Source organism: Dryobates pubescens, chromosome 5, assembly GCF_014839835.1.
Source record: "Dryobates pubescens isolate bDryPub1 chromosome 5, bDryPub1.pri, whole genome shotgun sequence".
In the NCBI taxonomy this organism is placed as follows: Eukaryota; Metazoa; Chordata; class Aves; order Piciformes; family Picidae; genus Dryobates; species Dryobates pubescens.
The window spans coordinates 3,962,742-3,987,429 of NC_071616.1; the positions used below are offsets into that span (position 1 = coordinate 3,962,742).

General features: G+C 39.9%; 1 protein-coding gene across 1 annotated transcript in view; it reads left to right on the forward strand.

Moving 5' to 3' along the window:
- MYBPC3 (myosin binding protein C3) overlaps nucleotides 1-24,688 on the forward strand; it is a 56,633-nt gene that overhangs the window by 20,822 nt on the left and 11,123 nt on the right. The window contains exons 11-28 of the mRNA XM_009897356.2: nucleotides 2,028-2,051; nucleotides 2,801-2,967; nucleotides 4,408-4,540; nucleotides 4,823-4,825; nucleotides 5,209-5,333; nucleotides 5,832-5,937; nucleotides 11,046-11,212; nucleotides 11,552-11,717; nucleotides 12,595-12,701; nucleotides 13,028-13,057; nucleotides 13,227-13,363; nucleotides 14,946-15,023; nucleotides 16,230-16,389; nucleotides 17,803-17,907; nucleotides 19,297-19,485; nucleotides 21,421-21,555; nucleotides 22,642-22,809; nucleotides 24,065-24,153. Coding sequence (XP_009895658.2) covers nucleotides 2,028-2,051; nucleotides 2,801-2,967; nucleotides 4,408-4,540; nucleotides 4,823-4,825; nucleotides 5,209-5,333; nucleotides 5,832-5,937; nucleotides 11,046-11,212; nucleotides 11,552-11,717; nucleotides 12,595-12,701; nucleotides 13,028-13,057; nucleotides 13,227-13,363; nucleotides 14,946-15,023; nucleotides 16,230-16,389; nucleotides 17,803-17,907; nucleotides 19,297-19,485; nucleotides 21,421-21,555; nucleotides 22,642-22,809; nucleotides 24,065-24,153 — 2,089 coding nt within the window. The remainder of the gene's footprint in view (nucleotides 1-2,027; nucleotides 2,052-2,800; nucleotides 2,968-4,407; nucleotides 4,541-4,822; nucleotides 4,826-5,208; nucleotides 5,334-5,831; nucleotides 5,938-11,045; nucleotides 11,213-11,551; nucleotides 11,718-12,594; nucleotides 12,702-13,027; nucleotides 13,058-13,226; nucleotides 13,364-14,945; nucleotides 15,024-16,229; nucleotides 16,390-17,802; nucleotides 17,908-19,296; nucleotides 19,486-21,420; nucleotides 21,556-22,641; nucleotides 22,810-24,064; nucleotides 24,154-24,688) is intronic.

Consider the following 24,688-nt stretch of genomic DNA (forward strand, 5'->3'; position numbering starts at 1 on the left):
CCTCCAAGTGTGTAGTTAACCTGTGAGGTGATTACTCTGAATAAGGATCCCCAGCATCAGGGAGAGTAACATAAGGGTGGAAGAAGCTTCAGGAGTCCAAGTGCTATGAGACTTCCTGAATGTTGCTTAGTTCCTGCTGCTAGTGGAAGAGTATAGCTTTGCTGTGGAAACTTTCTCCATGGGATCAATGTTTTAACCAAAACAACATGGTGAAAAGGAGTACTGGGAGTACTGCTCAGAGGCAGACTTCTTTTCTTCTTCAAAACCCATTAAACAGTACATCAGTTATAACCTTTAGCTATTACCACCATTTTACATGCAACTTAGAGGTCTTTTCCTCTCATTAGAGAGACTATACTCCTGCTCATGAGCAAGTATCTTGTAGTTCAACTTGCATGTACCAAAACAGTACTGACAGATATACCAGTGGGATGACACTGAGTAATGGAAAAGCTGAAGCTAAAATTAAGGAAGTCTTCACAATAGCAAAATATGCAAGCCTGCCAAATGGCTTGGGAGATATTTTTCTCATAATATACTTAAAAGTAACTCACAAAAAATATTTGTGGAAACTCAACATTCAAATCTTCAGGTAAAGAGGTGTATACAGATGAACATAAATAGACTGAGAGAACACCAGTATTTATATAATGCCTGAAAGAAAATAGTAACATTTGAATCTGTTAAATCTTTGTTATTTCCTGTGATTTTACATTTCCTTCTGAGATACACTTTGCTCAGAGGACATTAATTGTAGTAGTACAAAGAACTCAGCACACGTTAGAAATATCTCATGTTCCTAGTTTTATATACTTGTGTTATCTATACCAATGTATATGTATTTAGAAATACTTTAAAGCTGCTAATTGATATGATCAGGGCAACTAACCCAAGAATGCTAATGCTAAAAATAATCTTGGTATATTGGGCAAATCAGTTCAATTGTCCTGCCCCAGTTCATTTGTAGCTGCCCCTAACTACACAGTAGATATCTAGAGAATAATTCTGATTGAATTTTTGAGTGCTGTTGATGCAGCACATACTCAGTAGGCTGCACTTATCACAAGGAACCCAAACTTCAGATACACCTATCATTTCATAGAGTGCTAGTGAGGGCTTAGCACATGCTAAACCACTCCAAAGACAGGCAATACTGCATGCCATATTGCAGCTCAAACTCACTGAGCTGAAGTCCTTTTCTTTTGCTCTCCTTCTGTTAAAGAGCTACAGGAGTTCTGGAAATCCCAAGCCTGGATTGCAGTACTTAATAAACATAGTGCTCTAGTTATACTCAAGCCTTTTTATAGCAATAAAAAGAGTACCAGAAATGTTTGGTTATACCTGCTGTCTAAACTGACTACAGCAATGCTATTTTAAAGTAGTAGTATTTCTCACAGACTAAGGGGGCTGTTCTTTTCCTGAAAAACAAAAATAATTGAAAATGTGCCAAATAATCCTCCACTTTTCTCTGCATTACCTGCGGCATAACTTCTTGTTGGGGTTTACCACTGAATGAATCTGGCTTCATTGCAAAGGTGTGTTCTGCTGCACTACAATCTTCTTGCTGCTGGTGACTTCAGAAACAATAGCCCCAGGAGATTCCTTTTCCTAAAGAAATTTTTAAGAAAATGTTACTCCTTTCATCCTTTCCCTGTTTACCAAAAAGCAAACTGTGACAGGCAGCTCCATGACAACAGAGCGAAGCAGAGCAATTTATTTCCCTGTGAGGCAATCAGCCACAGTTAGCAAAAAGCAGAAGTGCTTATGCTTGCAATATAAATTGCAGTGTGTTACTGTACAAGGTGTGGGAGTGAGTTTGGTTTCAATAGGGAACAGCATTTTCCTTAAGCCTGTTTCAGAGCTTTTGCATGAGCTCCTTCCTCTCCCAGCTCCTGAAACACAGGCTTGTTCTGCTAAAGGTGAAGATGACATTCATGGCTATTTTGTTTTACTGCTATGCCCTCTTTCCTGCCCACTGGGATGCGTGTGTTTTTCCAAACCGTTCTCTGCGTTGTTCTGGAGTACAGCAGCTTCTTGCGCACGGTGAATCGGTAAGGTTGCATCGACTTCCTATTCTAGTCATGAGCTTTTCAATGAAACATATGATGACAGAAAAAGAATGTTATCTTTCTCACAACCAGACAATGACATTCGCACTTGGTTTTGCCAACCCAACCATTAATTATTCCATAATCACTAGTTCTTTGGACAAACTATAAAATAGTAGGTCCTTGTAAATATTGTCTTGCTTGCCACTACTCACCAGTCTATGCATCTTTATGTTTCATAGATTACTATAGTCAACAACTGTCTTTACCAGAGATGGCAAATGTTTTCATAATCTTTGACAAATGTTTGTGAAGAGAAAGACTGCCCTGAGTAGGAAGGGCTTGTTTCTTTCTAACATAAACCAACTGCCTCGTTTCCAAAGCGTTCTCAGGATATCAATTCAGTTCCTTGCTTTGCCACATATTTCACATATGACTAACACTGGAAAATAAGTTTCCTTTTGTTTCCATTACACATCATTAAAGGGAAGTTGATATTTATTTGCTTTGGCTGTTACAAAGTAAACCCTTCAGGGCAGTGATAGGATTTTAATCACTGTATATATAAATAGAAGTAAATCTAGTCAACAGGTTTATTTCATTATTCTAGGTACTAATAGAGCAAAATTTAGACTGCTAAACTCTTTATTAAAGAAATGGCTTCATCAATCCAATATGTAGCTTGCCAAGCCTATGGCTGTTTTTAAATCCCCTCAATAGTGGTATTTAGATACTCCAATCCCTTTCTGCAGAGGTGAAGCAAAGTCTGAATCACAGTCTGACGCAGATGTCTGGGAAATCCTGAGGAAAGCTCCTCCTTCTGAATATGAGAAAATTGCTTTTCAGTATGGCATCACAGATTTGCGTGGGATGCTCAAGCGCCTCAAACGAATAAAGAAAGAAGAGAAGAAAAGTACAGGTTGGTGAGCTGCACTTATTACAAATATACACGTACCTGTCATTTTATTTGGGAGTTCTTCAAATAATGGTATCAGCTGGACAGCCTCCAGACACAAGAGAATGAGAAACAGGACCTTCCTATTCCAACTGTTACAGTTTTTATGTATGAAATACTGATTACCAAAGGCCAAAGCCCTGAGATACCATGGTCTGAAACTCTGAATATTCTTAACCTGCTCCTCACCTATCCTTGAATATGAAAACAGTGTGGCCAGCAGGAGCAGGGAGGTCATTCTGCCCCTGTACGCTGCACTGGTTAGGCCACACCTTGAGTCCTGTGTCCAGTTCCGGGCCCCTCAGTTTAGGAAGGATGGTGACTTGCTGGAGAGTGTCCAGAGAAGGGCAACAAAGTTGGTGAGGGGTTTGGAACACAAACCCTATGAGGAGAGGCTGAGGGAGCTGGGGTTGCTTAGCCTGGAGAGGAGGAGACTCAGGGGGTACCTTATTGCTCTCTACAACTACCTGAAGGGAGGTTGTAGACAGGCAACCAGCACCAGAACAAGAGGACACAGTCTCAGGCTGCACCAGGGGAGGTTTAGGCTGGAGGTTAGGAGGAAGTTTTACACAGAGAGAATGACTGCCCATTGGAATGGGCTGCCCAAGGAGGTGGTGGAGTCACCATCACTGGAGGTGTTCAGGAGGAGTCTTGATAGGGTGCTTGGTGCCGTGATTTAGTTGATTAGATGGTGTTGGATGATAGGCTGGACACGATGATCTTGAAGGTCTCTTCCAACCTGGTTTATTCTATTCTGTTCTAAAAAACACCCCTTCCCACTCATCCCACCGCCAAAACCAGTCAGAGTGTCACACATCAGAATCTCATTTCCATAAATTTTAATTATTTGACTTTAACTAGTTCATTTAAAAGTCTGAAACAGAGAAGACAAGCTGCCATTCATTAGTGCTAAGAAAATCAGTCTCATAGCAGGCATAGCTATTTAGGATATGCTGAACTGCACATTTACATCTGATGTAGAATACTCTACTTTGCTTATTTTAGTTTGTATCACATGCTTTTTTGGGACTATTTTCAACATTGCACAGCTGTTTGTTTACATAGAATACACAGAATAAACCAGGCTGGAAGAGACCTTCAAGATCATCGCGTCCAACCCATCAACCAATCCAACCCACCGAAACAACTAACCCATGGCACCAAGCACCCCATCAAGTCTTCTTTTCACCCCATGTTAAGTAACAACAGAAAACAGAACAGGATGAAGAATGAACAGAAACAGTAAAAATCCAAACAGGGATGTAGCAAGTGGGGAAGTAACTAAGTGGGGTTTAGGAAAGATTTACTTTCCTGACAGAGAATATATTTTAAAAAACTTAAACAATTGCTAAGTTTTTTTGTTTGTTCCTTTGTTTGTTTTGGTAAATCGTTCTTCATCATAAGCATTCCTTAAGAAACTGGATCCAGCTTACCAAGTAGACAAAGGGCAAAAGATTAAATTAATGGTCGAAGTTGCTGATCCGGATGCTGATGTGAAATGGCTGAAGAACGGACAGGAGATCCAAGTGAGCGGCAGGTAAACTATGAATGTGGAAAATCCAAAAAGGAATGGGCTACAGCTTGGACAAAGAGGACAAACTAGTTTTTCTCTAGAAAGAAGGGAATTGATAGTTGGATTAGAAGATCTTAAAGGTCTCCTACAAACTATTCTGTGATTCTATGAAAATAGGGAGAAAAAGATGAAAAAGAATTGGCTTGGGGTCAGTTTGCTCTTCTCATGACTTTGCTTTTTCTTTCCTCTGCTCTACATATCGACACATGGAACTGTATACATGGATGCTTACACCTAACTACTTAGCAAGTAAGTCCTCACATTACATTCTGATCTTTATGTGTATATCCAGGGTTCAAAACAACATTCTTATGACAGTTTGCTTGCAAAACCAACTTCCAGTGATTTTGTGCTTAAGCTGTGACAAGGCACGATGGCTAGATGTTAGAATAGCATCCAACACCATTCGCAGGAGTGTGCATGCTCCACACGTGTATGAAGATTTATCCCTAATTTCATATGCTAGCTTTTCAAATACTAGTGCTGTCTCTGAGACAGGGATAGGGCTTGAGCCTTCACACAATTGCCACCAATGCCAGGAAGAAAGTAGGAATCTTGTTCTCTGGCAGGAAGACAGTGACTGGGTCAAAAAAAGGGTTACTCTGATATTTATATTTACATTCTCTTTCCAGATATATTTTTGAGGCTGTTGGGAATAAGAGAATACTGACTATAAATCACTGCTCTCTGGCTGATGATGCAGCATATGAATGTGTGGTAGGGGAGGAAAAGAGCTTCACAGAGTTGTTTGTAAAAGGTGAGCAATGGTAGCAAAAAGCTTGAACAAATTCTGACGTCTGTTGAAGTATGTATTTTACTTACAGTGAAATTAAGGCATTTTTTCCCCTACAGTTGCAACTAAGAAAGCACGGAAAAACAACACAGTAATAATTACCATTATTTAGATATAGGTCTTCCCAAAACCAGGGCTAGGAACTTACTTCCAAAATTGCATTCCACTTAAGATAACTAAGTACCTCAATCTCTACAAGTAGACCAAGTAGTATAGAATACTAATACCTCCAGTTTAGAATTTCAGAATATATACATCTTTGTATTCTGTCTCATGAAGCAAACCCCAAAAGATCCTTTGATGATACTGACTATGTGATCGAGCATAGTAAGTGTTAAGTTCCAACACAGAACATCACTATTTTGGCCAGGGGTTCTTTCTGTGCAGTGCAGAGCACTGAAATCTACTTCTGCTCTTCAGTCTTTCAGAACACTGTTTTAATACAAATCTTTTAATTTCCAGAACCTCCAATCCTGATCACTCACCCACTGGAGGACCAGATGGTGATGGTTGGAGAGAGAGTGGAGTTTGAGTGTGAAGTGTCTGAAGAAGGAGCTACTGTAAAATGGTAAGGGAATTGATAAGGGGAAAAACCACAAGGAACATGAAACCGTATCTCTCCATGGGACATTCCAGGACCAGTGTCTGTCTTACATCAAGAGGGAACTAAGAGGCCAGAACATGGCAGAAAAGAAATTAAGCATCAACATTTTATAGTCTCTAGAATTTCTTGTTCGGCGTTCACAGGGTGCTATTGACTGTCTCTTAGCTTCAGAATTTTCTAAACACTTGACAACAACATCTAACTATTGCCCCAACTAATCAGATCTGTGTTGTAACAAGTTTGCTATAATTTATGGGACCTTCTGGTCTTCTCAAGTGCAGTGAAGGTTACTTTTAAAGTACTTTTTCTTAGGTCTCTTGAGATGGAGAGGGAAGGTTATTGACTTCTTTTAATCTGTCCGTTGTGGTGATCCCGAAAAGCTGGTCATTATGCATATGTAGCCAGCAGGACTAAGACGACAAACATTTAGATGACAGAGTCCATTTTGTCAGGCGCTCCAGCTGAGCGGAAGCTGGAACTTTCAAGCTGCTTGGGCAGGCACAGCATGCAGTGTTCACATACCAGGTCTTAAGCACACTGTTCTCACTTCATCTCTCTAACTGATGAGATTCTCTTGTGCTTGTTAACAGCTTCAGGCAGATGGTTATCAACTGTTCCCACAATGCCCATTACATTCCTGGAAAGTGCCAACCACTCATCTGCTCTCCCAAAGGAAGGAACTGAGAATTTATTTAGCATCCAAGAGCTAGTACAGCTTAGGCTTTATACTATTAAAGCCACACACAGAGGCACACACATGCTATTGTTCAGGAACTGCTTACACATGCCAAGAGGTGGGGACAACCAAATCTATCCCTCTCAGATCAGTGCAGCTGCCACACTTTGATCCTCTCTGCCTTTGAACTCCCATATATCGTGCAGAGCTGCTGTCTGTGGGATGGGCATGCGGTGTGACAAGGACAAATCAACAGCTGTCTCAGCCTGAAATGTAGCAAGTGGTCAAAGAAACTTCAAATCATAGCAACAGAAAACTGAACAGTTAGACATTGACACTGTACTAGTTTTATTAAGTGAGACTCAGACAATGAGTCCTGGCAACAAGGGGAGCATTCTGGACAATGGAGAGAAGTATCCAGGGAAAACAAGAGAAACAGAATGGATGAAAGAGTTCGAGTTTCATGGCTAATTATGCAAATGCTCAACAGTTCATGCCAAGTAACAGGCACTAATTCAGAGCACCTGTTACAGCTCTTGCACCCGTTAAAACCTGGGATATGAAATCACAAGCACATGGACAAAAGCAATTATGTGGTTTACACAGGACAGAAATAAGGCTTACAGTCTCATAGGCATGGCCATCAGACTAAGCTTGGAGAACTCATTATGTGTGTCTCCTCACAGTAATCAGGAAAGAATGTTCTCTTTATCACCCTGAAAGGTCTCAGATCATTATTATGTAGTACTATGAAACAGTTATCTCAGAACTTCAAATAGTCTTGGAAATAATATCATTCTTGAACGAAAAGGTGACATAAAATACATAATCTTTACCTGATTTTTTCACCTCCAAATGCTGGATGTATCATTTTGTCAGCTCCAAATGAAAACAAACTATAGGAATGATAAATCTATGTATCCCCATTATCATGTAGTACCCAATCAGTGACATCCTCAAAAGACATTCACCAATTTATCCCTACATCATGAACAGAGTATAGGAAAGCATTTCTAGACAGAGAAAAGAGGCTTTGAGAGGCAAAGCTGAGAACAGATTTTTGACCTTGCAGATCTTCATGATTTTGACACACTAAACCATGGCTGACCTACCTAATATTGCACTAGATCTGCTTCAAGCACAAGGCTGAACCAGATGACTTACAGTGATCTTTAAACCAATACTTCTATGGTTCTATAAAACCTCCACTTACTCTTCAGTATCAAGTGATTCTTCTATTTCTTTGCTCAGCTTATGACAGGAAGGCATGTAATATTACCTTATATGAGGCAATATTGCACTTTTCCCTGCAGCAGTGTATTATTTTAGCACTGGTTAGGCACTATGTGCAGTTCTGGGCCCCTCAATTTAAGAAGGACATTGAGACACTTGAACGTGTCCAAAGAAGGGCAACGAGGCTGGAGAGAGGCCTGGAGTACAAGCCCTATGAGGAGAGGCTGAGGGAGCTGGGGTTGTTCAGCCTGGAGAAGAGGAGGCTCAGGGGTGACCTCATTGCTCTCTACAACTACCTGAAAGGTGGCTGTAGACAGGAAGGGGTTGGTCTCTTCTCTCTAGCAACCAGCACCAGAACAAGGGGACACAGTCTCGAGCTGAGCCAGGGGAAGTTTAGGCTCGAGGCGAGGAGAAAGTTCTTCACTGAGAGAGTCACTCGTCATTGGAATGGGCTGCCCAGGGAGGTGGTGGAGTCACCATCCCTGGAGGTGTTCAAGAGGGGACTGGACATGGCACTTGGTGCCATGGTCTAGTCATGAGGTCTGTGGTGACAGGTTGGACTTGATGATCTTTGAGGTCTCTTCCAACCTTGGTGATACTGTGATTTGCCACAGCAGCATGTTGAACTTCTGGATTAAATTATTTTCTCAGGAGTTCAGCAGAGGTTTATTCATTGCACTGTAGTTGCATTTTTTCCAGAACCAATTTGCATGAGTAAGAAATACAATCCTCAGGAGAGCATCTCCCATTCTGCTCCAGACTATAGCCGCTCAGGAAAGAGAGGAAACGTTATCCAGACATAAAAGTGCTGCATTTCATGTGGTTGTTACAGACAACCTTTGTTTCCTCCCCTACTAGTGTTTTAGTCCTGTAATCTGTAAGGGAGCATAGTGTTTTTCTAAACCAACTATAAATTCGAAGGTGTGCTCTAAAGAATAATTAGGAGGGAGTAACCTGCTTGCAGTTTGATCTTGTGATTTACTTCAGGAAACTTTTAGGCAAAAGTTTTCCTTGCATGCATCTACCCAGAGATTAGTGCCATAGTATTTAAATGAGAGCCTAAGCATCATTTCAATTTGCTACCATGCAAGCTCACCTGTTAAGATGATCACTGCTAACAAACAACAAATGGTAAAAGGAAAATTCTTATTCTAGCAAAAGCTTAGTATTTTTTCTTCCATGTATCAAAAACTTTTCCATTTACAAACTGCAGCAGTACTCAACTAGCACTATATTCAAATAATAATGAGACATATGAAATGCTACAAAATGAGTAAACTGGGAAAAAACATCCAAGCTATTTTCTTGTAGCCTGTTTGGGTTATTGTGGATTAGGAACAGGAAATCTTTAAAAAGCCTTACGGATTTTTTGTGTCGCCTTGTCTAAACAGCACAAACCCTTTCTGCTCGTTTCCTTTTCATGATGACTGGAAATTGCAATAATTAAATTTCCTCCCAGGGCAGATGGTGAAACTTAATTTAGTAATGCCAGGTGGGGGATGGCCTCTTCTCCCAGGCAACCAGCACCAGAACAAGAGGACACAGTCCCAAGCTGTGCCAGGGTTAGGGTGACAGGTTGGACTTGATGATCTCTGAGGTCTTTTCCAACCTTGTTGATTCTATGAATGTCTTAAATATACTGTGTCATTCATGAACAGAAAGGGCTAGAGAATCCAGAACACATCTTCATTGAATTCCATCATAATACTTTCTTCTTTTACTAGTACTCACAAAGCATGAACTGACAACATTTATAATTCACAACAGGAAACTTTAAGATTTTAAGGCATTTCCCAGTAAATTCCATTTACCTCACAGCAGCTGTTCAGAGGGCACATTCCCTGCTGGTGAGGTGTCTGCAGTCCTGCCTGTTCTCGTGCTGGGTTTGTTTGGCGGGCTCCTCAGAGAAGCTTCGAGAAGCTCCCCCGGCTTCAAGGTGGTCTTGTTGTTCAAGGTCGGGCTCGCTCAGCAGCGTTTCCGCGATAACGTGTTTCAAACAAAACAACAACAAACACCCACACCACTACACAAAACCCGGTGGGCGGGTGCTTCTGTTTTGGCGGTTCGTCTCTTTTGGAGCGGAGCGGGAGTAACAGAGACAGCATGGGGACGCTGAGGTCAGAGAAAAGGGGATGGGGTGGTAACCCGGAGCAGCTATTCCCCCTCAGCCCGTGGCAAAATGGCAGGGTAAATGCCTGCAGCCCTTGGAGATCACCAGTGAAGAAAAATCCCACTTGCAGGCCGTGGAGAACCCCACGACTGGCCAGGCTGGCTGCACCCGAAGAAAGTTGCACCACTAAGGGCAGAAGCTGCAGCCCTGAGGGGAGTCTGCGCGGGTCCGTCCCTGGGAGGGGAACTCCCTTAGTGAAGAGCTGCAGCCCATGGGAAGGACTCACATAGGAGAAGCTGGTGGAGGACTATTTCCCGTGGGAGAGACCCCATGCTGGAGCAGGGGAAGACTGTGAGGAGTCCACCTGCTAAGGAGAGAGACGCAGAGACAACATAGAACAGACTGGCACTGACTGCGACCCCCAGTCCCTGTGCAGCCGCAGGTGAAGAGGTAGCAGAGCTGGGCCTGGGAAGAGAGAAGGTGTGCAGGAAAGGTTGCGGGATTTCACATTCCAGTTGTATCTCTCACTGCCCTACTCTGATTCAGTTGGTGGTGGTGCTTAAACCTATTCTGTTTCCCCCAGCTGAGCCTATCTTTTGCCCGTGGCCATAAGTGATGGCTGAATCCTCCCTACCCTTTGTCTCGACCCAGGAGCCTTTTGTTGTGTTTTCTCCTCCCCACCCCACCGGCAGCAGAGGTGAGCCTGCAGCTGGGGCGGGGTGACTGCTGGCGGGGTGCACTCAAACCGTGAGACTTCTACAGCATTTATCATGCTTTCGTGTTTATCTATATAGATAGTACCAGTGAAGGAATTCTGTTTCAAGGGAGTTCACTCATGAGGAAGTCAAATACCTAGCGAACATTAATAGGCAAGATAGAAGCATTTCCATTTAGGTTCTGCCGGTGTTCTTTTAAAAGACTCTTTTTTGCTAACTTGAAAGGCTGCAGAGTTTGGATTTATCATGTCTCTTGCAGTCTCCAGTCACATTGAGCTGACTCTCATTCTCCCCTTCCAACCACAGAAAAATTACTCAATGCTATTTGGCATTGCAGGGAGAAGGATGGAATTGAGTTGACACGGGAAGAAACATTCAAATACCGATTCAAGAAAGATGGAAAAAAGCAGTATCTAATTATTAACGAATCAACCAAGGAGGATAGTGGACACTACACTGTGAAGACCAACGGGGGGGTATCAGTTGCTGAACTAATTGTACAAGGTAGGCACAGGTAAAGCTGAAAAATGAAAACTGGCTGAGGGTAACCTTATCCAGGATAATGCACAGGGGTAGCATAATCCTTATGTCATGGAAAAGGAAGGCTTAATAAGGGACATAAATTTTGCTAATGAAGGCCTCAATGAGAACTCAGACCTGTGTGCTGGATGTAACAAATACCCTGCTTAGCTATCAGCCCTGCATGATATGTATTTCCCTTCACATTGTACTCTTCAGTGAATAGCTTGCTTGGCCCTAGCCTCTTCTACTCAGTAAATCCACACCATTTACTTTATGGAGCTATTCTGCTGATGTGTGTATCAATTATTCTTACAATATCAGAGAAAAAGCTGGAAGTTTACCAGAGCATTGCAGACCTGACAGTGAAGGCACGTGACCAGGCAGTCTTCAAGTGTGAAGTTTCGGATGAAAATGTGAAAGGAATTTGGTTGAAAAATGGAAAGGAGGTGGTCCCAGATGAAAGGATAAAGATCTCTCATATTGGCAGGTTAGTCTTGTTTCAAAAAGCAGTACAGGCTTGGTTATTTCATTACAAACCACAGGAAATATTATCTCAGGGGACAGGAATATAAAGGAAGACTGTCCTGACTCCAGCTAAAAGAGGAAAGGTAAATCCACCTCATACACAATCAGTATATAGTCAAAGGCTTGCTTTGGTATGCATGCAAGCTTTTGGTATTGGTATGTTTTGCATATATGGCATCAGTACATCAGCAGGATTCATTCTCAGTTTTCATTAGGATTTCATGATTTCCTGTGTTTGAACAATCTAAAAAACATGTTGTTGATAGCTTTAAAATTAGCAGTAGTTTAAATGGATTAAGATAGCACTCAATCTGTAAGCCCCTTCAGAACAATTAGGGTTCCATATTCAAGTTTGTTAGTGCTTGAACTACTACTGGAAATGGAGACCAAGACAATTCAAAAGATACATAAGCATTATGTATTAGGTAAAGTCTTCCTTTCTGTATTGTTTTGCACTCAGTCATACAAGGATGGAGCATCAGCTTTTAGCTTGTTATTCCAGAACATATTGTAGTCACAATCTGATCAAATGAGACCAGTCAGCAGTGTTACAACTGCCCTTGTAAAGATAATGGACTGGACTAAAAGCAAAGAAACTGTTTCCTCTATTCAGACTAGACCCAAAAAAATAAATAAATCCATTCATAGACAATGTGCTGATACGGATTTGCTCAAATACTGAAAGCAGAGCAGTCTGCAGACCTAGTGGTAGTTGATTTGATGTTAGGGCAATTAATGTCTGTTAATAGCCTGTAGCCTGCACCTTGTCTCTTAAGATAGCCCTGTTTCTCCTGAAGAGGTCAGGTAAGGGAGTGGAATATATTCGTTCTCGTTTCCAGAATCCATAAGCTAACTATTGAGGACGTAACACCAGATGATGAAGCTGATTATTCCTTCATCCCTCAGGGATTTGCTTACAACCTTTCTGCCAAGCTTCAGTTTTTGGGTAAGTTATCTTAGAATCTGCAATGAGAATTCCAGAGGGATAAAATGATAGCATTGACCATGGTAATATCATGAGGGAGTATGCAGAACCTTTCCTGATGTCTGAATATAGGCACATTGCTTTTCCCCTGTTTATTTTGTTGTTATTGCATTGTTTAATGGAGTCTGTTCTCCCATTTATTGCATTAATCTGTCGAGGTATATGCCTTACAAGGTTTTAATGATGTTTTAAAATTTATAATGAGGTTTTAAAATTACTTTGTAGGTGCAGAAGTCTGTTCTCTGATCTATTTCTCCTATCCACTCCCTTCTTTTTTTTTTCTCCAGAGGTCAAGATTGATTTTGTACCAAGAGAAGGTAAGAACAGGAGTCATTGTTTACATGTAAGTAAACATGTTTTCAATAGCGAAGGAAGCAGTGGGGTTTAATTTTAAACTTAATGTATGAATAGTCAAACTTTTTTTTTTTCCTTCCACACAGAGCATTCAAACTATATTTAAACTTATTTTCTCTGTCTTTGCTATAGAGCCTCCCAAAATCCACCTTGACTGTCTAGGACAGTCCCCTGACACTGTGATTGTGGTGGCTGGGAACAAATTGAGACTGGATGTTCCCATATCGGGAGATCCAGCACCCACTGTCATCTGGCAGAAAGTAAACAAGGTAATGTGTAACCTGGCACAATGTCTGAGCCAAGGAAGTCACAATAGAAAATAAACTTTCTTTCTCAAATCTTACTTTGATCTAAAATTCTTAGGTACAACATTTTCCTTTTATTTCTAGGGGGTTTAAATCTCTGGTTGGGATTTAGCTGGTTTTGTGACAGTCACCTTGAACTGTTGTCTGAACTGTTGCCTGTTTCTCTGTTTCAGAAGAATAGAGACGGGCTGAGTATGTATGAGTAGACAGATATGTACATGCAGACACTGGGATATCATACACATCTATTCTCTTCCTACCTGAGAGAAAAAGAAATATGCAATAACTCCATCCCATCACCTTCACCTGATAGAACAGACATGTTCTGGAGATGGCAGCTTCTTTTTAAACCTTTCTCAAGAATTCTGTAGTCTGAAGTGAATAGAATAGAATAGAATAGACCAGGTTGGAAGAGACCTTCAAGATCATTGTGTCCCAATGTCACGTTAGGATACCACTGGGGTAAAACTGTATTTGCTGTAATGAAAATAGAGGACACTTGCTGTTTGCCTCATCAAAGCAGTGACAAAACATCAAAGAAGGAATTTAGAAGCTAGAAATAAAATGTTAAGTAAACTTCCTTTCTGGCTATCTCAGAACATCTCTGCCCTTCACCATCTCTTGGCTCTTGAGCTGAAACTAGCACAAAACTCTGATAGAAATACTTTGCATAATATTCTACAGCATCATTGCATTTCCCATAAGCATAGCTACAGACAAAATAATATTACCAAGTCTATTGATTTCCCCAGTCTCATTTCTTCATGATTCTTCTGCATTCTTTGTTCATGTTAGCATATGTAAAAGCACTTACAACTTACTTTCTGCAATGCAGAGTTAGTTTGGAAAAAAACAAAACCCCCATTTGTTTGTCTTTTGGGAACCAAGAGAAATTGACTCTCTCATACACAAGTTCCTCTTGTGAAATGATAATTTAGTACCAGACAACCCCTGTAACAGTGTTAGTTTTAAAGTGTGAAGTCTCATCTTACCAGTAGAAGCCCATCTTCATTTAGAGAATGTATAACATGTGCTCACTGATTAAATCCTAAACAAACAGTAGAACAGCTTCATTAAATGTTTGGTGTGCTTACAGACCTGACTATATTTCTAAGTGTTAAAACATGTACATCAACTTGATGTCCCACTGGCACAGAAAAATAGTAATCCTTATTTTTGTAGCTACACAAGATGAATAATTAGTACCAAAGAACACAGTCAGATTTCACAACCACTTAAAACTCTCCTGCAGAATTGCCATGCATCTCTCTCTGTTAGGCTGTAAACCTGGTTTTGCTCGCTTACCCTTCCCTTAACTGGCTGCAGTCTGATACATCTGTTTCCTTTTCTGTTTTTTCCTTCTGTATCAGTTGAGCTCCTTCCCAGGTCGCTTGTGCCCTCACTTTGCATTTCACTTTTCTCACACCTCCATACTCAGCCCCCCTAACAAACCTATGGAGCCCTCTCCTCCGTCTTGCAAAAGCAGCTTTACAAATCTGCTCAGAAAGATTGAGTTGATTTTCTGTGGTCTTCTTTGCTTATCTAGAACAACCACCTTGTTTGGAGCAATGACGATTCCATCGCTCCCTCAGAAAACGGCACTGATTTAAATACTGATAATAAGGTAAGTTCCTTATTACTTGTGCAGACACACAAATGTGCTTAGTGTTCTCCCAATAAAAGCTCATATTCAAAAAGAAATAAAATCAGTAGATATTAAAACTGGTGAAATAAATAGCACATGAGACCCAACACCCTGCCTCACAACAGTAAATACCAAGCACTTTGAATGGGCACAAAGGATGAGTGAGTAGTTTTAGAGTAAGATGCTGACTAAGGAAATGTCTTTCCAATCACTGTTACAGGGTGGCTATATCACAAGGAATCAAAGCAGTTATTTGAAAGTTTTCTAAAATGAATTTGTGAATGTTTATTCCTTTTTTTCCCCACTAACTTTAAAGCTTCAATAATAACCATAGGTAAAAAACTAGGACAAAATTCTTAAGGGACACAGGGAAAGATGACAGTGGGTCAAGAGGGTGGACCCTGTGTGTGCAAAACAATGAAAGGGGATTCATTTTCCAACAAGTTTCCTTTCTGTCATAAATAAAATATATTGTACATTTATTATGCAACAATATCCCTTTCTCAGGGTTAGGTTTCTGCTGTGCTAATCACTCCCTATTCAGCACATATGCTTTCTAACGGTTCCTGTTCTAAGTCTAGAGGGGCACAGGCACATCAAGGAATGTTACAGGTAAACAGCAAAGTTGTGGTCATTACGTTGAGACATCAGCTTGGAGAAGAGTAGAAAGTTATCCCACGTATCTTGAGTGACAGAAATCAAACTGATGCCATTCACAGTTACAGGAAACATGGGACTTTTTTTTTAGAGAGACTCAAATGTTACATGATGCCCAAATGTGTTGACTGGGAATGTTTGTCCCACCATCTGAATTTGCAAACCTACTCGAACTTCCATAGTGTTCAACCACTACCCATGAACTTTTCACACTGGTACTGGTAGCTATCCCAAGTAGGAATTTGTGGAGGTACTTAGTAACTTCTTTGAAACTTCACCAGATGTGTGTAACTAGCATTGGATTGTAACAACCTACAGACTTGCAGAACCATTTTCCCCAAATGTTATTTATGTGAGTCATTTAGTGTATGTTTTATATCTACCACAGAAAAATAGAACTTGAAAAACTTTATAGATTTTCAATGGTTTTTATAATATGGAATGCTTTGAAAACTTTCAACAGCTTACATAGAGGCTGTCCCTGGCACAACACTGAATTAATGTAAGTGTTGCTTTTGCTTCCCACAGCTTCTGTTTGAATCTGAAGGCAGAGTTCGTGTGGAGATGCATGAAGACCACTGTGTCTTCATCATTGAAGGAGCAGAAAAGGAGGATGAGGGAGTATACAGAGTTACAGTTAAGAATCCTGTGGGAGAAGATAAGGCTGATATCACAGTCAAAGTTATTGGTAAGTGGAGGAAGGAAACAACCAAGCATGAACCATTGCCCTCTACAACTACCTGAAAGGTGGTTGTAGACAGGAAGGGGTTGGTCTCTTCTCCCAGGCAACCAGCATCAGAACAAGGGGACACAGTCTCAAGCTGCACCAGGGGAGGTTTAGACTCGAAGTGAGGAAAAAGTTCTTCACTGAGCGAGTCATTCATCATTGGAATGGGCTGCCCAGGGAGGTGGTGGAGTCACCGTCCCTGGAGGTGTTTAAGAGGAGATTGGACATGGCACTTGGTGCCATGGTCTAGTCGGGAGGTCTGTTGAGAAAGGTTGGACTTGATGATCCTTGGGGTCTCTTCCAACCTTAGTTATACTGTGATACTGTAAATTGAGATCACTGAAACTCACCCTCCTCTAAAACTGAAGCAAGTTCTGACTTTGGGTTTAGACAGACAGAACAAGATGATGAAGGCAGGAATACTATCAGTCACAAAATTTGGCCAAAGTATTTTTCACAAGTAGCTGCCTTCCTCGTGAAACAGTAAGAGAACAACTCCCAGTAGAAATCCATGTATTTCCTTTTTATGCATTTCCAGTTTCAGGTGATCCCATCATTTTATAGAAGACATTCCATTCTGAAGTATAGCCTTCATGCCTGGCATTTTGTTGTGGTTTATGGTTTTAAGTAAATTCTCTAAGCAGCAAATGTCTAATGGACTAAAGAGACATCATTTAGCTGATGTAAGACTAACAGATTGTCACAGAAGAGCTGGGGGGAATATGATTTTGAGTCAGTAATTTTCATAATGTTTAACTTGTTTATCCCCTGCCACACATGACAAAAAGTCAGGTTAGAAGCAAACTCAGAAATAATTGAAGAAAATTACTTGCACTTACGGCAATGAAATTTAGAATTCATAGAATTCACTGCTAAAGAGAAGACTAAATCTCTTTTCATCTTTTATAAATCCTAAATCAGGATATATGCTATAAACATCTCCAAGATTAAAAAATAAAAAGAAACAAGCAAAAAAACCCCCACCAACTGAAAACCAAACAACTGAGGGTTGAGGGTTTTCTATATAAAATTATTTCTACAGAAAACAGGATACCCTGAGGCAAGCCTCCTTTTTTCAGAACAGAATTACCTTGAAACCTTAAATTTTTGCAAAAAAGTTGATTAGTTCTGGAAGGAACAAAGTTGCTGAATAGCTGGTGGTATTTAAAGAGAACTAATCTAATGCAGAAGCATCAAAGAACAGGGTTCACTTTAGTCTAAGATAGTACAGACTTGATTGTACCTACTGGTGCTATCTGGCAAAGCTCTATCAATACAACACAGAGGAAAAAGTGTTAAAGGAAAATACTTCATTGACTTGTGTAGAGAAATTGAAGCAGTAACAACTCTCATTCATTCTCACACTTTCTTTAGATGTTCCTGACCCTCCAGAAGCTCCCAAGATCAGCAATGTCGGAGAAGATTACTGTACTGTGCAGTGGCAACCCCCTAAATATGATGGTGGCCAACCAGTGCTTGGTAAGAAGAGCTGAAATAAATAGTCTCAGCAGCCTTGCCTATATTTTTTTCTGCTTTAAAATGGAACAGAAGGATTGTATTCACTCTAGTAAGGCTGACCCTTAGAAACTAACCAATACGTCAAACCTTCAGACTGGATTAGATTCTGGCCCTTCAATTTTAGAGATAGAGCGCCCCCTAGCCGTGATGTTTGAATGGGAGAAATACTTCAGTGACTAGTAACCAAAGCACAAAGTGCTAAAATAGTTAAACATTCTCATTCTGGGCTGAAATTTTAGGTTGCTATACAGGCCTTTGGACTTACCCAGAAATCCCAAAAGAGATCTGTGGCCACTTCAGTCATCAACAGTCTCAATCACTCAATGTTTATTTTAGAAAACTGCTTCATAATTGTCCATCATAGAATCACAGAATTATTGAGGCTGGAAAAGACCTCTGAGATCATCAAATCACGCCTATGACCTAACACCACGACATCGGCTAAACCATGCCACCAAGTGCCACATCCAATCTACCACCTCGCTGGGCCGTCCACTCCAGTGCCTAAACAGTCTTTTTGTGAGGAAGTGCTTCCTAATAGCTAACCTAAACCTCCCCTGGCACAGCTTCATACCTTGCCCTCTTGCCCTGTCACTAGTTGCCTATAACCCCACAGGCCACATAAGACTTATCAATCAGTTTAGTGACCTTAACTTCTGTACTAAAAACTAGAGGTCAAAGTTACCCTGCAATACAGAGAATGAGCTGAAGCAATCAAGAATATCACCAATGCCATTTAAAGTTCTTATGCATTATTATCTGCCTTCATATTGTTAGCGACAGTGTTGCAGGCAGTCTGCTACAGTCTTTATTAGCTATAGCCAACAGAGAAAATAACACCCCATCTTTCCTGTTATGCAAACCTTTCATGAGGTATTGTACTTTCATATTACTAAAGCAGTATCTTTGCCTATCATATATTCTATGCCTATGCAGAAATAACCTGCTTTACCAACTGTCACTAACACTACCAGTATATTTTTACCTCACTTTTACTAGTTTTTTTCCTTCTAAGTTGCATATTGCCATTTAAACTACAGTATATCCCTGTTATGCATACATCTAAATACCTCAGCATTAGTGTATAGCATGCAAAATGTGCCTAAAGCCTAACACCAGACAACTCTAAGTAATTTCTACTCTGAAAAGTATAATTGCTCAGGTGAGAATGTCAGCTAGAAGGGAAGTAATACAAACGGAAAGCGAAGGAAAATAGCAGAGATACACAGTAATGCTGAATCGCATTAGGATGTTGTGCCGTTAGTGGTGGGGAAGGTGTTTTTCTTTACTCCTCATCATGTGAGATGATATTTTGCAGTTCTTTCACATCCTGAGAGCTATCTTTTCCAGGCTATATTTTAGAGAGAAAGAAGAAGAAGAGCTATCGATGGATGAGACTGAACTTTGACCTTTTAAAAGAGCTAACCTATGAAGCCAAGCGGATGATTGAAGGAGTAGTCTATGAGATGAGGGTTTATGCTGTGAATTCCATTGGCATGTCCCGGCCAAGTCCTGCCTCACAACCCTTTATGCCAATTGGTGAGTTTTAACACAATATGTTATTTTTAGGATAAAACCAAGACTGGACAATTTTCACCTCTTCTCTTCAACTGCCCTTACAATTGAACATATTTGGAAAGAGGCTATCAACTGTCTCCATATTCTATATTTAATCAACCTTTTCCATTGTAATCTTCCTCTTCTCTATCTCTCATTCCCCTTCCTGTGAAGCACAGAGGTTCCAGTTTCATGAAATTGCTGCTGAATTTTTAGTTGGTATAATTAGAAGTGTGAGAGTCAAGCTGGATCTGGAAAGGAGAACTAATTGACAAAAATTTCTCTGTCGCTCTCAGCTTCCCCCATTCCCTTATAGGTGCAATTATCACAGTGTCCCACCCAGTACTCCCTTAATCCTAGCCTGCTCCACAGCTAATAGGATATCTGATTAAGATAATATTTGAGAAATCATTTTCTATAAATAATCCTTCCCGACACAGCAGTACAGTGTCTTCTGCAGTCCGTGAACAAGGAGCAAACTAAAGGAGTGCTCAGGAAGTCTGCCTCCTAAGAGCTTTAGAAAGAAGAGCCATAGAAATACAAATAGCTGGAGATTAAAATGACTAGAGTTGCTAAATCTACAAATATCAGTGAAGGGGGACAGCCTTCTGAAGGAGATAATGTAGAAGCAGACGATGCAGTGAAGGGATCAGAAGGAAAGGATGAACAGCAAGAAGGGTCTCCTAATTCTGGATTTCAAACACACAACGGCTGGTCTGCAACCCAAGAAGGCAAACGAAAACCATCACATGGAGCTACTGAAAAAAAAGGTCCAACGTTTTCATGGGATAGGCAGAGTTTTACTTGATTAAGAAAGTTCACACTTAACTGCTTCAGGGAAGAGGTTTGGGGTTTTGATCATGTTCTGTGTGGTTATGTTCCCAGTGTTCCCAGTTCTTGCTGCTATTTAAATCCAAATAATTTTGACACAGCTACAGAAAGGAAAATGGGGGATTTTCAAAACATTTTAATTTTTTTACAACAACTTTGGGAACTAAGATCAATTTCAATCAGGTGCACAATGTATGAACTGGTATTTAACTTACTTTTTATGTAAAAGGTGTTATGGATGGTGAAAAGGTGTTCAGTTTGATATATATACAGAGGGTATACCAAACATGCATCTCTTTAACATGATTGCTTCTATGCCACATACTTTTTGTCCCATCACACTAATTGTTATTTTGGAAAACTTGTCTTTCTCTTTGCTCTTTGGAAGAAGTTATTTCACACTAGCATTTGTGTCTGTCTGGGATTCTCTGGTAAGGGCTTTTATTTATTATTCTTTAATTAGAGGAAAATGGTCATACTTAAGAGGGCTGAATTTAGCTATTAGTCTTTCTGAACAGTGTGTTTTAAAATTGCCATGATACTCCTGTGAAAGTTTACACTGAAGTGAAAACTTTTCAGCCCCAAAATGTTTTTCTTAGGTATATGTGCAAATTTGAACTAGTGTTTCTATAAACATTTGGTGATAACTTTCGGTCATTGCCTCCACTGTTAGGGGAAAATGAGTCAGATTTAGCCACTGATTAATTTGGTGCTCTGTGTGAATTTTGTCTGATTACAATGAGGCTGTAAATACACCATAAAAATTGTATACATTTTTACTCCTAAACTTTTCTGCAGACTTATGCTGACAATTTGACTTCTTTCAGCTCATGTTTTGTCATTGGCTTTCCTACGTGAATAGGAACTGCTATCTTAATTTCTTGTCCCCACCCCCTTATAGGAATCTTATGCTGCACTTTCTAGTAAAAGAAGTATTAGGTGTTACATTATACAACTGAGCTTCAGCTAAATTTATTAAAACAGGTAGTGGTATATCATTCAGATGCTAATCCCTGCTCCTGTAGCCTTTGAATTTTCAGTTACATTGCTGTTTCTTGGAATTTACTTCAACCTGTTTCCTTATAGCTCCTCCAAGTGAACCAACCCACTTCACAGTGGAAGATGTTTCTGACAGCACTGTTGCCTTGAAATGGAGACCCCCCGAGAGGATTGGAGCTGGGGGATTAGATGGTTATATTGTGGAGTACTGCAAAGATGGATGTAAGTAAGCACAAGTACTAGCCAGCAGCAAATGAACATGATTAAAATACTAGAATTATAATTGCATCACTGCAATATTCCAATAAATTAACCATATCCAGTATCTTTAAATTTGAACCCTAACATCCTTGTCTACCCTCACCAGAATTACATGCATGTGAAACTATGACAGTCACACCAACTATGATGTCATCTTCACAATCATCTTAAACTTTAATACAGAAAGTTACTACAAAAATACTGGTGCTGTTCTATAGTCACTACTGCACTTTTGTATCATTCACAAATTGAATATTCCTTAAGACTGATCTAATGAAATGTCTGTAAGAACATCAGTCAAACTTTGAAGTAACTGTTACCTTATCTCATTTAATACTTGTCATCTGATAACGGAGTATCATTGCACCATATATACACATAATCACTTAGTCATTAAATTTTTTTTATGACATAGCTCAATTACCATATAACTTACACTAAGACTTTTACAGAGCATAATTTGTTCTTAATGAGATACCATCTTGGAATTACCAGAATCCCTATGGCATTGTCATAAAAGAATGATTTTAGCAGTTGTACTTGTGTGTCACTAAAGCAATTAGGGGACCCCCAGGAATTCTGTTCTACAGTGTCAACTGAGAAGTTAATAATAAATTACAAATTACATCTTCTATTATTATTTTCAGCATTTGTGGCTCTCACCAGTCTGTTTGGACATTGACAGAATATAGACTAAGAAAAAATCCAACAAATTAAAGCTTCACTTTCTTGCTAAATAAATTTCTGCTCGTGAAAATAAATGTAGAGAAGTCTCTAAGCTCTGTAAGACAGATTGTTAAAGGAACTACCTGAAGGTGATTCTCTTACCCTTAAGCTATTTTGGATAACAATAGGTATATATTTCTCAATTCTATGTGTAAACACATCTAGAGCCAGAGTTCTTTTGTCCATCTTAGTTTCTTCCCTTTTGTGCCATATGGCATGAGATACTCATTTTACCCTAACAGATTAGCTTTCAGTTGTACCCAAGGCATCGGTTTGGAAAAAATAATATAGTATAGGAGTATGCAAATACTCTCCTTGCAGCTACAGAATGGATTCCAGCTCTTCCTGGCCTAACTGAGCGCACATCTGCACTGATTAAAGACCTAGTCACAGGGGACAAACTTCATTTCCGTATAAAGGCTATAAACTTGGCTGGCGAGAGTGGAGCAGCGATAACCAAAGAGCCTGTTACTGTTCAAGAGATCCTGCGTGAGTATCTGTACATCAAGTAAATATTATCAGCTATGCTCTCTGGTCACAATTATGCCATCTTCTGAGAATGACACCCAAACAACTCTTTCACTTTGAATATGTAGCCGTTGTCTTCTGATTCTGAGAACCATTACTGTAACATCCAGGTCTTATATTTCTAAAGCATAGCTATTCAAACATTATCCTACCTCTTGCTTTCAAAATGAGGCCATTTCATCTCCTGTAATGGCAGTGTCGGCATTTAACAGCATGCAAAATGACGAAGTTGGCTGTGGCAAGAGATCTATTTAAATAAAAGCCATTATCTGTACTTGATTGCCCTAGGTTATTAATTAACACCCTGCGTGTCATCCAACAGCAGTCGATAGATTATAACTCATTTGACTGCTGTCCAAGAGACATCAGGAGCTGCTAATAGTGGATTCCTCAACCTTGAATGACATGAAGGGTCTGCCAGAGTCTCACTAACAGTAAAAATGACTTACTGTAAATGACACCAAGTTGTAATGCATCTTAAAACTAAATGGACGTGAAGACAGATACTCCAACTTTATGTTAAGAAATTCTTGCTGTGAACAACTAGGAAAAGAATAAGGAACATGTGGAGAACACAGGAAGCTTTCCAGTGAGGTAGAGGAAAGCAAGGACTAGATGGAAAAAACATGCACTAAGGGCCTCTTTTTGTTAGTGAAAGATAAGCTGCTGCAATGAGAATACACTACTTCCACCTTAAAGAACTGTAACTGAATACCTGTAAAAGGTAAAAGAAATATGTGGATTGCTCTGCTTTCTGAGCAAGTTCATAAATATCTCCAAATGGCAATATACACAGAGCTGCATAGCAATAGATTAATCATAGTCTATAATCATTCTTCTACCAACACACCTTTTATCCCATCCCTTCTACTGAACTGATACTTTTCCAAAGAAGCAAAGTGCTGACATACAAAGGAAGCCACCCAAATCTGGCATTGCATACCTGTAAGTTGCACAAAATCCTGCTGTCGTTGAATCTGCTCAGTTGTAAATATGTAACAGATATTTGCTAGTAAATTTGTATCCAGAAGTCAAATACATTTGAAAGCACTTGGAGAGTTGACTGATCCCTGATAATATAAACACTGTTCACGCAATTTTCTTACGCTTGCAAATATCCAAGCCTCTTCTCTTTGGTGTTTTGTTTTCCTTCTGCTATAAATCATATTTAAATTAGCAATGGGTTTATATTTAATGTACTAATGCTTAACTGCAGAGCGTCCCAAAATCTGGTTGCCACGCCATCTCAGACAGACTCTGGTGAAGAAAGTGGGTGAGACAATCAACATTGTGATCCCTTTCCAGGTATGGATTGGTTTCTATTTTGTCATGGTTATTTATTATTACTTACCTAAAGTGCTTTCCCTTAGACAAGTTCCTATTGCTTTACTGCTTAAGCAGTATTACATGAAAGATGGCCAATTGAAAACAAAATGAAACAAAACAACATCTCAAACCTTAAAGAAAGGAGGTAAAAAATTATAAACAAAATCATTCTTCATTCAGTCACTTTTTTTTTACAGTCAGTTTTTTCCATAATCCTCTCTTTTGAGGAAGAAGAAAAAGTAAGTGCTGAAAACAAGTGCAAGCCTTGCTTACACTATAGGATGCATCTTAGAGCACAAATAATTACACAAAAGCATTAAGAATTCACCCAAGTACTGTTTAGCAGCCAAGGAACACGATATTACTAGGCAACTTCATTGCCAGAATTTTCATTTCTGAAAAGCTGACTACAAAACTTAAGAGTTTGTACATAAAGAGAGTATCACAACTGGACCTATATAGAATCTGTATGTATGCAAAAAATCACTTGTAATTGAGGTCAAGATGTAAAAAA